The sequence below is a fragment of the Melanostigma gelatinosum genome (assembly GCF_949748355.1).
Source record: "Melanostigma gelatinosum genome assembly, chromosome: 1".
Taxonomy (NCBI): domain Eukaryota; kingdom Metazoa; phylum Chordata; class Actinopteri; order Perciformes; family Zoarcidae; genus Melanostigma; species Melanostigma gelatinosum.
In genome coordinates, this window is record NC_136634.1 from 26,631,002 (window position 1) to 26,648,293 (window position 17,292).

Below are 17,292 nucleotides of genomic sequence, written 5' to 3' on the forward strand. Positions count from 1 at the left end.
TGGACCCGCTGGAGGGAAGGAACCACAACCAGGAAGACATTTAATGAAGCCTCAGAGCCCCATCTGGTAGACCTCGGAGGTACTGCCAGATAGATTACATTTAACCGGTATATTGTTGGTAATATACAATCTAAGTGTGCTCAAGAATTCACATCAATAAAAAAGTAAAATGTATAATTCCAGTAACCAGACCTGTTTGATTATCACCACGAGACAAACTGTTTGCTGTCAAATGACGTAGCGGCACAAAGTGAAATGCTTACATTTCATTATTTATATTGGATGTACAGACCAGTTTATTTTTCCCTTTTTTGTCATGTTTTTTTCTCATTTATTTGGGAATTCCTCACAAATCTTTTAGAAATCAGAAGTGGGCCTTAAGTTTCTAAAGGTTGGGAACCCCTTTGTTATGCCAGTAATGTGATGGTTCAACAGCCACATATCTAAATGTGTTCAGCTACTACAGCCATCAGGAAGGAGCTCCGGTGTGAGTGCTAACCTCCTACTGGGCGTCTCGTTCTGCCCCTTGTACTCCTCATGTGTGCTGTGCTGAACCGCTCTGTGGCAGACACACAGCACTGTCTGGCTAACTGGAGCATGGCCTGTTTACTTTCACACCAGTAACTTCCACCCTGGAAGAGATGAGATGGGGAGAAGATGGAGGAGGAAACATGGGGGTGTGTGGGATTCACAACCCCCACACCCGCTCCTTTTGTTTGATCGGAGGATAGCTTTAATAAAACTAAATAATACATCAAATAATCAATTGCTCACCATCATTTTGTGTTTTCTGTCATAAGAAGAATAAGGCCAATATTTTCTAAAAAACAATTATTTTATTTCTAAAAGTGTCGTCATCAATTTGCATTTCAAAGGCCGAGATATTCAGAGCTTGTGACTGAAAGACCTACCAGTGTAGGTTTATTAACTATCATATTATACCTCATCTGTGTGACAGCAGCATCATCTGCTGCGCTGCTTCCTCTCTGCATGCTTAACTGATTACTTCTCTCTCTTCACTCTGCACTGCCCCCTTGTGTACCCCCCTCTTTCCTTGCTTAGTCTCTCCTCCCCCTCCATCCTAGTCTATTGACACTTCCTCCCTTCCCTCCATTCCCCCAATGTCTAACCCACACAGCTCTGCCTGCCCTAGATACACATACATACAGTGCATTTCAAAAAGCATGGGCTGGATTCCCCATCTTTCCCTCCCTCCCGCCCTTCCTCCCTCCATCCTTCTCTCCTCTCATCACTCACACTGCTTCACTCTCAGGTCTCCTGGATGCAGACTGGGAGCATCAGACCAGAGGAGCAGAGAGAGAGAGTGGAGGAGGTGCTGAAGAGGAAGGAGGAGGAAGGTGTTGCCTCTCACGGTTGCCGACAGCAACCCCGCTGTCAGTCAGGTTTTCGAGCCCCTCCCCTTCTCCCTCCCCCCCGGGTCTGAGGGGGAGGAGGCGGAGGGAGGGAGAGGTGGCGGTAGCGGATGCTGCAGCAGCAATATCAGGAGCGAGAGGAGTATCGTTCATTCCTCCTCCCGGTCTCCCCCTCCTGTACTCCGTCTCCGCTCGAGCTGCAGAGGAGGAGGCTGCCGGCCGCGGTGGCTCACACAGACGACAGACTCCCTTCCCCGGCTGCGGCCCCAGCCCGGTCCACCTCCCCAGCTCTGGATCCCCCGCTTCTTCCATGGAGCCTCTACCCACCCAGGGACAGATTCTAAGGCATTACACCGCCTCCCGTCCACGGCCACGACGCACACACACACAGCCCCCCTCCTCCAGGCCTCAGGTAAGACACACACACATACATACCCATAAACACTCACCAATGGGCACACACCCACACACACACACGCAGATACCATTTGAGTAAGCAAGCAGGAATTACACAACATTTGTATTTGTACATACGAACAAAAATAGATGTACATATAAATATGATATATGCTTTACACGGTCAACCAAAATACAGCAGGATGATGGGAGAAATGGATGAAGGATAGAGAGAAGGGAAGGTGAAGTGGAAGCTAACTGCACGACTACAGATGGATCCCAGAGGAGAAAAAATGGAAATGGAGAAAACAACACGGTAGAAAAAAGAGAAGTAAACAGAGGAGGGGAGGAATGGGGGGATTAAGGGTATATTGCTTATATGACTGGGTTCCTTAGGTTGATGCAGCAAGATATCCACATTCCATCTATCCATCCATCCGTCTATCCGTCCATCCATCCATCCATCTATCCATCTATCTATCCATCCATCTATCCATCCATCTATCCATCCGTCCATCTATCCGTCCATCTGTCCATCTATCCATCTGTCCATCTATCCGTCCATCTATCCATCTATCCATCTGTCCATCTATCCATCTGTCCATCCATCCATCCATCTATCTGTCCATCCATCCATCTATCCATCCATCCATCCATCTATCCATCCATCCATCTATCCATCCATCCATCTATCCATCCATCTATATATCTATATATATATATATCCATCTGTCCATCTATCCATCCATCCATCCATCTGTCCATCTATCCATCCATCCATCCATCCATCTATATATCTATATATATATATATATATCCATCCATCCATCTATCCAGCCATCTATATATCTATATATATATATATATATCCATCCATCCATCTATCCATCCATCCATCTATCCATCCATCTATATATCTATATATATATATCCATCTGTCCATCCATCCATCCATCCATCCATCCATCCATCCATCTATCCATCCATCTATCCATCCATCCATCTATCCATCCATCTATATATATATATATATATCCATCCATCCATCCATCCATCCATCCATCTATCCATCCATCTATATATCTATATATATATATATATATCCATCTGTCCATCCATCCATCCATCCATCCATCCATCCATCTATCCATCCATCCATCTATCCATCCATCTATATATATATATATCCATCTATCCATCCATCCATCCATCTATCCATCCATCCATCTATATATCTATATATATATATATCCATCTGTCCATCTATCCATCCATCCATCCATCCATCCATCTGTCCATCTATCCATCTATCCATCCATCCATCTATCCATCTGTCCATCTGTCCATCCATCCATCCATCTATCCATCTGTCCATCCATCCATCCATCTATCTATCCATCCATCCATCCATCCATCTATATATCTATATATCCATCCATCCATCACTCTCTCTCTCTCTCTCTCTCTCTCTCCATCTCTCTCCCTCTCTCTCTCTGTCTCTCTCTCTCCCTCTCTCTCTCCGTCTCTCTCGCTCCCTCTCTCTCTCTCCATCTCTCTCTCTCTCTCCCTCTTTCTCTCCTGGGAATGCTTTCACTAACTCAATTATTCATGTTTTCTCATAATTGGGGGTCTCTTTCTCTGTGCTTCTGTGCTTCAGCTGTGAAGATGGAAAAGGAAGATTTCTCTTCATGTGTGGTGACCTTGTGTGTGCAGATTGTATCTTGTGTGTGATTTCTCTTTTTGAAAGAGACACGTTTGCTGTGTTGTAGGTGTCAGTTGTGTTGGTGTTTTTCTACAAACACACACATTGTTTTTTTTTATTCCATACGAGACATTAGGCAACTCCAGTAGATGATGGACAGCCTGGCTTAGATCATTCATCCCCGTCAGTGAGCGAGCCTTTATGCTACATATGGTTATTGTAAAAACGACTGTAAGTGGCTGGCCATGATGGAAGCTTTGTTTGACGGTACATTAAAAGACAAGAGAAGAGTAAATCATTTCCTCAGTCAGCATTAACTTTAATGGAAAGTGTCAGCTAATGTTGGCTAATAACCTGCTAGCTTGAGTTCTTGTTTCACTAATTCTAATTGAAAAGATATAGCCTCACGTTAGCCTGTTAGCATGCTAGTGGGACTCAAGAGGGCTAGCCTTCCCATGTTAGCGTGGTGGCTTTAGTTAGGGAGGGCGGCAAGTTGACTTTTACATCATTCCATCTAACAGGAGGAAGTAAGAGTAGCGGCTCCTGTCAACATTCATGTCGTCATTAAGCAAGGCAAGGCAAGGCAAGTTTATTTGTATAGCACATTTCAACAACAAGGTAATTCAAAGTGCTTCACATAAAAGCATTAAAAGCATCAAAACATAAGGCAAAAGAAAAGGAGATTTAAAAACAATTAAGAACATTCATTGCATTAAAACATTACAAAACAGTGTAAGAAATAAAGTACAGTAGTAAAATGCAGAAATGCAGGAAAGTGATTAATATATTAATTGAATGTGGTTCAATTAAAGGCAGCAGCAAACAGAAAAGTCTTCAATCTTGTTTTAATGGAGCTGAGGGTCTCAGCAGACCTGCAGCTTTCTGGGACTTTGTTCCAGATATGTGGAGCAGAAAAACTGAACGCTGCTTCTCCATGTTTAGTTCTGACTCTGGGAACAGAAAGTAGACCGGTCCCAGACGACCTAAGGGGTCGGGATGGTTCATAAGGTAGCAGCAGATCAGAGATGTATTTTGGCCCGAAACCATTCAGTGCTTTGTAAACCAACAGCAGGATTTTGTTGGACAGGAAGCCAGTGCAAAGACATCAGAACTGGAGTGATGTGATCCACCCTCCTGGTCTTAGTGAGGACTTGAGCTGCAGCTTTCTGACGGACTTTTTACAGAGACCTGTAAACACACCATTACAGTAGTCCAGTCTGCTGAAGATAAATGCGTGGACAAGTTTTTCCAAATCCTGTTGAGACATAAGTCCTCTAATCCTTGATATATTCTTCAGGTGATAGTAGGCTGATTTTGTAATTGTCTTGATGTGGCTGTTCAGGTTGAGGTCTTAATCCATAACTACACCTAGATTTCTGGCTTGTTTGTGGGTTTTAACATCAGTGATTGAAGCTGAGCGGTGATTTTCAATTGTTCGTCCTTGGTACCAAAAACAATTACTTCTGTTTTATCTTTGTTTAATTGAGGAACATTCTGGCACATCCAGTTGTTGATTTGTTCAATGCAGTTACCCAGCCCTTTTATGGGATTATAGTCCCCTGGTGACATAGTTATGTAGATTTGTGTGTCGTCTGCATAATTATGATAACACACTTTGTTGTTTTCCATAATCTGAGCTAGTGGAAGCATGTAGATGTTGAACAGAAGAGGCCCCAGTATTAAACCTTGGGGACACCACATGTCATTTTAGTCAGCTCTGATGTGTAATCAGCTACAGACACAAAGTATTCTCTGTCCTTCAAGTAGGATTCAAACCAGTTAAGTGTTGTGCCAGAGAGTCCCACCCAGATGTTTAGTCTTTCTAGGACCGTGTCGAATGCAGCACCGATTCATTACATCAGGTAAACTGTTTTTAAGTTCTGAAAAATACATTCTGGTGCTAAATATGACATAATCACAAGTTATAAGCATGGGAATATCTCCTGTTGCAAACTGTCCTCGCACATGACGTGAACATAGCGTTTGCTCTTTAGCTGGTTAGCGCCTGTATGAGTTAGTTACATATGGCTAAAAATGTTATCACCATATAATTATTCATAAGTGACAGCAAGAATAATCAGGACGCTGTGACACCAGGATTCTATTTCAGCAAATTAAGAAAACACTGCACCTGCATACTGTTGTCAATTTCATGTTTTAAATTCATTGTACAGTTAAAATATGTTGGGACCAGGGGGCAACCTCCTGATCTGCCCGGGGAAGCAGAACTGTCATGAGAAAGTGACTCTACTTATCTCTTGATTTATTACCTCAGTAAACATTGTAAACATGAGTTTATGGTCTCAATCTCTAGTTTCAAGTATTCTTCAATACAGCATGATGTTCATTTACATTACATTACAGTCATTTAGCAGACGCTTTTATCCAAAGCGACTTACAATTCAGATTCTATCACATTTCTACACCGTAGGCGCAGCTACGGGAGCAATTTTTGGGGTTAAGTGTCTTGCTCAAAGACACATCGACATGCGACTAGCAGAGCCGGGGATCAAACCGCCGACCCTCTGATTGAAAGACAGCCTTGCTCTCCACTTAGCCACAGTCGCCCATTTAGTACATTATGGTCCATTTCGAGTCAAACAGACCATAAAACAGGGGATGCTTTAGGGCGGGGCTACTGTGATGCAAAAAACAACAACATGGCGACGTCCGTAATCCAAGATGGCGACGCCGAAATCGCAGAACTCAAGGCTTCAAAACAGAAGTCCACAAACCAATGGGTGATGCCACGATGACTACGTCCACTTCATATACAGACTGTGGTTGGGACACACATACTACTCTTGTTGTTTGACACAAAATATGTATTTCAACAAGGCAGTAGTGGTTTGCAGACCAAGAACTAACAAGCTGGTAAAAACCTTTCCTCAAAAGCTGAAACAAAATCAGTCTAACCATGCAAACATTTAAATTGCTTTCCTTATATTTCACCCTAAGCTTGAAGGGGACAAAATGTCCTGTTCTCTGATAAAAACGGAGCTTGTTTCATTCACACACCAAAATACAGTCCTACACCCAAAGAGGAGTTATGTTCGAGGTTTTGATGCACTACCTATTTTGGGAAACAGGCAACTCAGCATAATGAACTGACGCTGTTAGCAAAAAGGGATTTTTGCAACATACTTTTCTTTCGGCCTGTACCGTAGCAGAACCCTTTGTGCTGTGTCAGAAAGAGGAAAGAGACAGGCAGGTAACAGATGGCTAGAACACCAGGCAACATAGGAAGATCTGGCAAACGCTCCCACGGTACTGTATATATTCAGGAACTACAAGCCCACGAGCAGGAGCCACAAGGAAGGTTCCTCATCAGGGGAATCTATTGGACGCTTTTGGTACAACCAAGTGTGGAGAATGACATAAACCACACACAAGAGGACAGAGAACCTCTGAGGGGATGAGGGGGTGGCAGGAAATGGTGCTGATGTTGCCAACATGTGAATATCATCAGATGCACATCATATCACACGCTTATCCACTCTATAGTCCTGAATCAGGACCTCCAGTATTTGGAGCAAGTGTTGCAACTCTTTCTCACTCCCAACTTGTCAAATACCGATGCTTGGTCAGTGACCCTACGCTTCAAACTATAGCGAGCTAGAGGTTCCCCTCTAGCGTCGGTTCTGGACATGTCAGGGACGCTGTGTCAGTTTACGATCGTTACATGTATAGTGCCATTTCAAAATAAACTTCTGTGTTCACAGGGAACGTACAGTTTCCACTCGCGACATACATAGTCTCTTTTCAAAGTAAACTTCCAACGTAACTTAACTGTTGTATTTGTATCGCCTTTCCAGTCTTCCGACCACTCAAACTACTACCATCAGGACTATCACATTCACACCCCATTCATACACCGATGGCACAGCCTTGTTTTGCCCAAGGACACATTGAAATAGACTGAAGGAGATGGGGATCAAACCGCTGAAGTTCCGATTGGAAGGGCTGCAAAACAAATCTCTGTGGTTAGGTTTAGGAAGAGATCGTTGCTTTGGTTAAAATCATTGTTTTTGTACCTACCGTAACTATGCTTGTTGCGTAACTGGTGTTAATTAAGTAAAGAAGTGAAGTAACAGAACTAGGGTAAAACCTCAATGTTGACTTAATTTCACAGGGGACACAAACAGCGGTGTCCTTGGTGAAAGTCCTGAGTTTGTTGAACCCTTAAGAATAAAATAGGAGTATGACTGAACTGTACAAAGTACAAATGAAAATGGCGATTGTTGTTAGTTGTTATGTTGACGTCTTTGGAGCCGTATAGTGTTGTCGCAGCTAGCTGGGGAGACGGGTGACTGGCTAGTTAGCAAGGTAGCCTGTACTTCTCTAGAGCAGCAACTCTTCGTAACGTTACAACTCCACTTCTCGTACTACTTGTTACTGCAAAACCTCACCTCAGTGAGTCCGGGACTTGCCATAAGTCTGTTTAACCCGACCGCGGACCAGTTGGGGTTCCATCGAGAAAGTTTAGCGTACAGAGTGTCATACAATGCACTTTTCAGGAACTAATATAATGATGTTACACACAGATTACGGAGATATCTTCAATATATCTCTCCGTGAAACCATTACAGACATTTGAGCCAGCACCAGAACCACAAACCGCTTTAGCAATAATAATGAGAAACGCACCTCACCTTTTCGCTGTTGTCGAGGAAACAAAGGATAAAATCCACAGGTATTGTTGCAAATATGTATTCTACAGATGTCCTGTTTGTCATAATTCTGTTTCCGCGAGGACAGGGGTTGAATTTGACCCCGAGGAAGCTGGGGGTTTACTTTCGGCGTATCGGATTTTACGCTTCACAAGAGACGGCGCGGTTTTGATTCTGACTGGCTAACGATGCAGTCAATCTTTCCCACGTTACCCCAGCTCAATTCTATAGGCACTGACACGTCGATAGAGGTTTGATAACTTCATTCGACCAATGAGCTGCTGACTTACGTCAAAAAACTCCATGGATCACAGACACAAACAGGGCTCAGAGAGGATTCTGGCTCTCAAAATAAAGCCAAACTGCTGTATTTGGATAGATGTAACACTATTAGTGTTAAAACAAGTGAAATACATAGTTATATAGCATATCAAATTAAAATGGAACAGCTGGTTCCAAAATGACCTTTTGGGTGACCTCGCCTAACCTCTCTGTACTAAAACCTCTCTAATTTTGTTCTGCTTCACTTTGTCAAAGTAAAACTTTGCAGAGAGACTGTTCACATGTTGTGCTATGATTTGGGAGAGGCTTTAGACTTGCAGCTGCATCATTCCAAAGAAATAATAACAATAAAATAGCTTTTTTTTCAGGCGAAGCTGAAACTTTTCAATTAGAGCTGTGTGCCATCTTCACTTACTCGTAACCAGTAACATCTACACTGATATATACACATCTGAACACATCTCACAAGTGTTACCTTTATTATATTATTATTTAAAATAGAACTTGTAGTTGCAGAAATACACTCTTTTTAGTATGGGTATGCAATTTTCGAGCAGAGGCCTAAAAATAGGGCTACGGAAGCTAACCTGCATCAACAGTCCCAAACAGCAACGGTACACGTACAAATGGCCGCCGCTCTGACCATCCTGCTACCCGGTCCAACCTGACCTCCCATCCGCCCTAAGTGAACTTTCCGCTCTTTATACCACGTCTGACTTTGACTGTCTAATAATGACACGGATGGGTATACATTGGAGCTAGCTGAAAGCCTGGTGCGTCCCATACAGTTGCTAAAGCAGGGGTATCAATTAAAATTCCAAAAGGTCCAGATTGAGCAGATCTCCTCGTACAAAGGTCCAGAACATTACAACAATATCTAACTTGCGCTATTTAGTGCCATATATATATATATATATATATATATATATATATTCCAGAAGAGTCATGTTTGGTCTCGTAGTGGCGTTTCACTTTGGTGCTTTTAATAATGGCCACGGTATCTGAACATATGAGACAGAGTGGTTTTATAGCGCCAGCAGGAAATATGAACAAATAAGAGCCCGTCCATTCTCTGTTAAAAGCTGTGTTTCCATGGTCCACTTTTCTCTTTTTAGAGCGCCATGTGAAACTACTTCTCCGACTCACTGAATGCACCCACTGTTCTCCCTCATGATGCATTTCAGAATACCCATATTCGATTGGCTGAGTGCTAAAGGCTTCCTCGTTGCACGAGGTTCGGTATTTTGACGAGTCGAGCGAGAGAACTGGTTGATTAAATCATGAAAAATAATGTCAGTTGGTGACAATCAATTTTTCTAACAAGTTGGTCAATTGTGACAACCTCTTCTTCCACTGTTTTCCTGCAGCACTGATGTGTCCAGCTCATCTGCTGCCTGGTAAAGCTTTACTTCAGGCCTGGGGTGTGTGCATTGTGCTGCTGCCCTGACTTCACTGTCAGTGCACCCATGGGAGGACTTGTGTTTTCTCCCCTGCTGTTCAGTCAGCATGCTGGCTGGCTGAGCAGGGAGTAGCTTAATGCTGAGCCATAGACGGCAACTTAACTGCTTCACCATTTGTTGATACGGAAAAAATGTGCAAACCTTTGACAGGATGTCAAATGTCCCTGGGCACAGTTTAAACTGAACATATCAGTTGTCTTCTATGTACAGCAGCTGTAGATGTCACTTTATGTATCAGCCTATTGTACGTATGGTGTATGGGTGTGCAGGTTGGTGTGTGGAGAAAGCTCTGTTGCCCCATGGTAACAAGTGTGTGCGTGTGTGTGTGTGTGTGTGTGTGAGTGACAGAGTCTGTATGCCAATAATCGTGTGCTGTGTTGGCATGTAGCACATAGAGACAGGTGGCTGTAAAGGAGGTGGCAGAGAATGAAAGAGAGAAATGTTACTCTCATTGGAGGATAGAGAGAGATGGAGAGCGTGTTCACTAACAGGAAAAAGACCCATTGTTACGACTTAGTCTTTTGATGAAAAAGTAAACTATTTAACCATTTGGTTTTTGCTCATTTTACTTTTTAGCCATGTTGAACATTTTTTAATCTAAGAATTCTGAGGCTATAGTTTTTATTCATATTTTGGGCCTTTTTATACGTTTATTAGACTGACAGTAGAGCGATGGGAATGACATTGAACAACGGTCAAGGCTGGCACCTTAACCACCAGTTAGCACGGCTACAGGAGATTAGCAGACATGGCTTACACACACTCTGCTCTGTGGTAACACTACACACCAGGAATGTCATGAGTTTGGTTCCAAGCCGATACCAAAATTCTGAAAGCGTAACAGTACGAACGGCGTCCTGTTGTCTGGGGAACAATGGGGACGACAGAAGATCCCCCCCCCCCCCGATAGCTGCCTCATTGAGAACAACAAATCTGTGTTGAGGCCCGCAGGAGGAGAGCTAGTTCACGTTAGCTGTTAGCTGTTAGCTGTTAGCTGTTAGCTGTTAGCAGCCAGAGGGCAGCGTAGTCCTGCTCGGCTAAATAACAGGGCTAACTGATGTTACATTATGATGCGTTGAAGCTATTCAGTAGAAATGCGTATTTGTCAAATGTAAATTATAAAGTTATTATGATGTGTTTTCATGTAATCTTGTAAAATGTAGTTATTGGCAAGTAACCTGACATGGAGCGCAAGGGATTAATGATAATAATTTGAAAACGGTATGCAAAGGGCAATAAAGGAGTCTATGTTGAAGCACGGGGGATTTATGGTTTATGTGATGTATTCACGAGGCGGACACACACGTAGCGTTGTTACTTTACTTGGCCATGGTTAACTCTTAACTCAGTACTGCACATGCGCGCTACATGTACTTTGAAAGGACCGTGTTCACTGAGGTCCAAAAAGCATTTGTACTCATTTCAGCCATGTAACGTAATGTGATCAATACACCACATTATTCCCCCTTTTAACTGAGAACAACTTAAGCATTCATAACTGAACAACAGTTTCCTGATACTTTTAACGATAACATATGGCCTAAGTTAAACACAATATTTTACATCATCCGACATTCCCTTATGTATGAGGTATGTGTTTTCAGGTTGTCTGTCTAAGTATAAGCTAAAGGATATAGTCCGCTGTAGGGGTATACAGTCTTATGGCATATATCGCTTTGGCGGCTTAGTCATTCGGTTTGAGCGCCTCAGAACCACTGGTTCAGGCTCCAGAAGCTCGGGTGTCTGCATGTTAGCGTCAACAACTTCCTGAGAACTGCTGCAGTCTTCACCATCACCCAGTTCAGCCTGTGATTCAGTGACATCAATATCAGGTTGAGCAATAGCTCGAGCTCGCAGCTGGTCTCCATGACGTCTGTGTACTGTGTCGGAGTCCCGCTCTCTGACTTCATATGAAACAGGGCCTGTCTGTCTCACAATCAATCCTGGAATCCACTTGTGACTCCCTGTCACAGTGCTGCGCAGATAAACGGCGTCGTCCGCATTAAAGAAACGGTCTGCAGCAGTGCGGTCATGGTGTTCTTTTTGCTGATACTGTTTCTTACATACCGTCTCCTTGGTACAAGGCTTTAGGAAATCCAACCTTGTCCGGATATGTCTGTGAAGAAACAGATCAGCCGGGGACTGTCCAGTAGTGCAGTTAGGCGTAGTCCGATATTGTAGCAGGAACAGTGAGATCTTGTCCTCAATGTTCAGTGAAGTGTGAGCAAGCTTTTTCATACCCGCCTTGAACGTCTGAACATATCTCTCTGCCAGACCATTTGTTGCTGGATGTCCAGGTGCACTTGTGGTGTGCAGAATCCCATTCTGCTTGGCAAAAGTCTGGAACTCGTCTGACGTGAATGTTGTCGCATTGTCTGTCACAATTTGTTCAGGCAGACCGTAAGAGGCAAACAGTCTCCTGAGCCTGGTGATTGTTGCTTGAGAGGTGATCTGTGACATACGAAACACTTCCAACCACTTTGTATGTGAATCCACCACAACCATGAACATGTGGTTCAGAAACGGTCCAGCAAAGTCTATGTGTAGTCTCTTCCAGGACTCACCTGGGAACTCCCAGGGGTGTAGTGGAACCTGGCGTGGCATCTTTTGATCCAACTGGCATGTCTCACATTCCTTGCAAATCTGTTCCACTTCCAAGTCAAGGTTCGGCCACCATACATATTTGCGAGCTAAGGCCTTTGTTTTCACTATGCCTTGGTGCCCAGAGTGAATCTCTTTTAAGACAGCTCTTCTCATCTTGGAGGGTACAATGACTCTGGTCCCCCATAGGACACAACCTTGCTCTGTGGACAACTCATTTCTTTTTGAGAAAAACACCTTTAGGTTTTCCTCTACCTGAATGGGCCAGCCTTCCATGACATACTTATACACTCGTGACAACTCACTGTCAGTGCGTGTCGTCCTTGCAATCTGTGTTGCGTTGAGTGGTGCTTCTTGTATATGCTCCGCCAGCAGTGAGTGGACTAAAGCTGAAGTCACGGCTGTTCCTGTGTCGCTGGTCTCCGGCAAGGGACAGCGGGAGAGTCCATCAGCATTACTGTGCTCTTCTGATTTGCGACAGACAATGTGGTAGTCATACGCTGACAATATAATCGCCCACCTCTGAATGCGTGCTGCGGCCAGTGTAGGCAGGCTCTTGTGCTCACCAAACAGTATCAGAAGTGGTTTATGGTCAGTTATTAAGTTAAAATGTCTACCCCACAAGTACTGGTGGTATTTCTTTACGCCATATATCAGTCCAAGAGCTTCTTTCTCGATTTGAGAATATTTTTTCTCCGCTGGAGACAGTGTACGGGAAGCAAAAGCAATGGGTCGTTCCACCCCGTCTGGCATGGTGTGTTGGATAACTGCTCCGATGCCATAGGCAGAGGCATCGCATGCTAAAGTGGAAGACTGGGGTCGTAGTGGGCTAACACCCTGTCACTAGTCAGCAGTTCTTTACACTTGACAAAAGCAACCTGTTCAACCTCAGTCCATTTCCAAATCACTTGTCCTCTAAGCAGTCTGTACAATGGTGCCAAGACTGTGCTTTGCTGTGGCACAAATCTTCCATAGTAATTAAAAAGTCCTAAAAACGCCTGGAGCTCTTTGACGTTAGTAGGAGCCGGAGCCTCCTGAATAGCTCTCACTTTGTCCTTTGAAGGGTGTATGCCCTGTTCATCCAGCACATGGCCCAGGTACTCTATTCGAGTTTTGCCAAACTCGCACTTGGAGCATTTCACTCGTAGTCCATTTTCTTGAAGCCGTTGTAGGACCTTCTGAAGGTTGTGGAAATGTTTCTTCTCTGTGCGTCCCATAATGAGCAGGTCATCAAGAAAAACTACCACTGGTAAGCCTTTCATTAGATTTTCCATAATCAGCTGGAAGATGGACGGTGCAGAGCTAATTCCGAAAGCAAGTCTGTTATACACAAACAACCCTCTGTGGGTGTTGATGGTCGTGTATTTCTTGGAGTCATCATCCAGTAACACCTGCTGGTATGCTGTAGCTAAGTCTATCTTGGAGAATATCTTACCTCCACTAAGGGTTGCTAACAACTCCTCTAAACGTGGCAAGGGGTAGGTTTCTGTTTCAACTGCCTGATTAGCTGACACTTTATAATCCCCAGACAGGCGAAGTGACTTGTCTTTTTTCACCACTGGCACTATGGGTGCTGCCCATTTGCTGTGCGTCACTGGAGATATAATGTTGGCTTCCTCCAGCTTCCTGAGCTCTTCCTCTACTCTGTCTTTCATAGCAAATGGAAGGGGTCTGTGCTTACAGAATTTAGGAGGTGCATTAGGTCTAACTCTGATTGAGGCTTTAACGTCTTTCAGGTCGTCCCCAACTCCTCTCTGAACACCTCTGAATATTTATCCAGAACCTCACTAAGCGATGTACACTTAGCTTCATACAGATGTTTTATCTTTTCCCAGTTTAGCCTCAGTTTCCTTAGCCAATTTCTGCCACACAGTGTTGATCCATTACCCTGAACAACTAAAAGTGGCAAAGTCACTGTTTGACCCTCATAGACCAACTTGGCTGTGATCTGCCCCAGTACAGGAATGCGACCTCCATTATAAGCTTTAAGCTTAACTTTACTTCTCTGCAGTGGTAAGTGTGAGAATTTCTCCCTGTATGTGCCCCGTGAAATGATACTCCTTGCAGCCCCAGTATCTATTTCCATCTCTAACTTCACCTTAGCTACAGTGAATATTTCTTCATACAGGTCAGCATCTTCACTTGTGACAGTCAAAATTGTGAACACACCCAATTCAGCATCTTCTTCAGCTTCCACATATTTTGTGTGTTTCTTCCCTGTCCCATGAATGCCTTTCACTCTCTGCCTGTGCCTTGGACCGACATGCCTTTTTAATATGCCCAGTCTTGCCACAGTTATGGCAGTTAGTCTCTTTAAAACGGCACTCATCTGGCTCGTGATTCTTTCCATTGCACCTGTAACAGTTCCTTGTCCGCTGTGGCCTCACCTTGTGAATGCTTGCCGCCCCGACACTTTCACTTTCCATCCCTCTCAACTGACGTGCGTCTCTGTCGGCAGTCTCCATGTTGAGCGCGATTACTATCCAAGATGGCGCCGGACATGGCTGCCTCGACGATTCTGTGTGCAATGTTTTGTGTTGTTTTTGTTGTTAATTCAGTTTTATGCTGCGATACCCGGAGCTCCTTCACCAGAGATGAGCTCATGGACATCAGGAGTACGACTCCAGCGGATTTAGTTCCAACTTTTCTGCTAACTTCTGTGGAATTACTGGACATTCTTGCTAAGGGTGCGCTCATCCTTTCTCAAGCAGTGAGACGTTGCAGGAGAGGGAAGCAGGCCGGCGTGCTTGTACGTCTCCGCTCACGTGGATTCCGCACACCGCTGCCGGGCATATTTCTCTCAAACGTCCGCTCACTGTGGAACAAACTGGACGAACTTCAGCTCCTAGTGGGGAAAGACAGAGACTTTTTCTTCATCTTCCGTTTTGTGCTTCACTGAGACTTGGCTGTGTGGATCGATTCCGGACTCTGCGCTCCAGCTGGCGGGCTTCCAGCTGTTCAGAGCGGGCCGTGACACGGAGCTCTCAGGCAAGTCGAAAGGTGGAGGAATCTGTTTTTACACCAACAGTGGCTGGTGCAACGATGTGTCAGTGATTCTTCAACACTGTTCTCCTGATCTGGAATATTTTATCATTAACTGCAAACCCTTTTACTCTCCACATGAGTTTGCTTCATTCATCCTAGTCGGTGTTTACATTCCGCCGCAGAGCAACGTGCAGGCAGCACAGCGCGCGCTCGCCGACCGGATACTATGTGTGGAGCGGACCTACCCGGACTCTCCAGTCATTGTCCTTGGTGACTTTAACAAAGGAAATCTCAGCCATGAACTCCCTAAATACAGACAGTTTATTAAATGCCCAACCAGAGAGGAGAGCATTCTGGACCACTGCTACACAACAATCAGCGGGGCCTATCACGCCGTCCCTCGGGCTGCACTGGGTCTCTCTGACCACGTCATGGTCCATCTGATTCCTTCATACAGGCAGAAACTCAAGCTCTGCAAACCTGTGGTGAGGAAATTCAAGAAGTGGACCAGTGAGGCTCTAGAGGATTTTCGGGCGTGTTTGGACTGTACAGACTGGGATGTTTTCAGGACTGCTACCATCAGCCTGGATGAGTACACAGAGGCTGTAACTTCATATATCAGCTTCTGTGAGGACAGCTGTGTTCCAACAAGCACCAGGGTGAGTTACAACAATGACAAACCCTGGTTCACACCAGAACTCAGACAGCTAAGGCTGCAAAAAGATCAGGCCTTTAAGAGTGGGGACAAGGACTTGTACAAAGAGTCGAAATACAGGTTTAGCAAGGCAGTGAGAGATGCTAAACGACTGTACTCTGAGAAACTCCAACATCAGCTCTCAGTCAACTCTGCTTCTGTCTGCAGAGGTCTCAGACAGATCACCACATACAAGCCCAAAACCCCCCACTCCATGAACGACCTCCGCCTGGCAGACGAGCTGAATGAGTACTGATGCCGCTTTGAAAGACAATGGGACAGTCCTGACTCCATCCCCCACAGCCCCATCAACCATCACCAGTCCACCAGCCCCCCCTCCCCCAGCTCAGCAGGGGCCCATGCCTCTGTACCACCCATTCCAGCGCTCCCGCCCCCCCCCACCCCCAGTGACGACTCTCTCTATTCAGGAGAGAGATGTAAACAGGCTCTTTAAAAAACAGAATCCCTTTAAAGCAGCCGGCCCAGACTTGATCTCCCCCTCCACCCTGAAGTATTGTGCTGACCAGCTGTCTCCGGTGTTTACAGACATTTTCAACACCTCCCTGGAGACATGCCACGTACCAGCCTGCTTCAAGGCCTCCACCATGAATGAATTGAATGAATGAATTTTATTTATATAGCGCTTTTCACAGACAGTAGTATCACAAAGTGCTTAACAGAGCAGACATTTAAAAGCATAAAAAACACAATGTGACCCATGGGTCAATAAATTATCTACACAGAGAAAATTTTAAAATAAAATAAAAAATAATAAAAAATTTAATAAAAATGTAAAACATATTTTAAGAGCAGGTCTAGGACATGGGTTTACTTTTACACAAACGCCAGCCTAAACAGGTGGGTTTTGAGCTGGCTTTTAAAAGTATCCACAGTATCTGCGAGGCGCAGAGTTGCAGGCAGAGCATTTCTGGGCCACTGCCTCAAAGGCTCGGTCACCACGGGTCTTAAATCGTGTGCGTGGGACTGACAGAAGACCTAGAGCATTTGACCTGAGAGTGCGGGCGGGTGAATAGGGGCGAAGTAGATCAGCTACATAAGCCGGAGCCTGACCGTGAAGTACTCTGTAAGTGATGGTGAGAATTTTAAAGTGTATCCTAGATGCTACAGG

At 44.6% G+C, this 17,292-nt stretch overlaps 1 protein-coding gene across 1 annotated transcript in view; it reads left to right on the forward strand.

Annotated features, from left to right (window-relative positions):
* LOC306775153 (capping protein, Arp2/3 and myosin-I linker protein 3-like) overlaps positions 1–17,292 on the forward strand; it is a 75,226-nt gene that overhangs the window by 34,957 nt on the left and 22,977 nt on the right. The window contains exon 31 of the mRNA XM_079265437.1: positions 1,274–1,785. Within this exon, the coding sequence (XP_079121563.1) occupies positions 1,274–1,785 (512 nt within the window). The remainder of the gene's footprint in view (positions 1–1,273; positions 1,786–17,292) is intronic.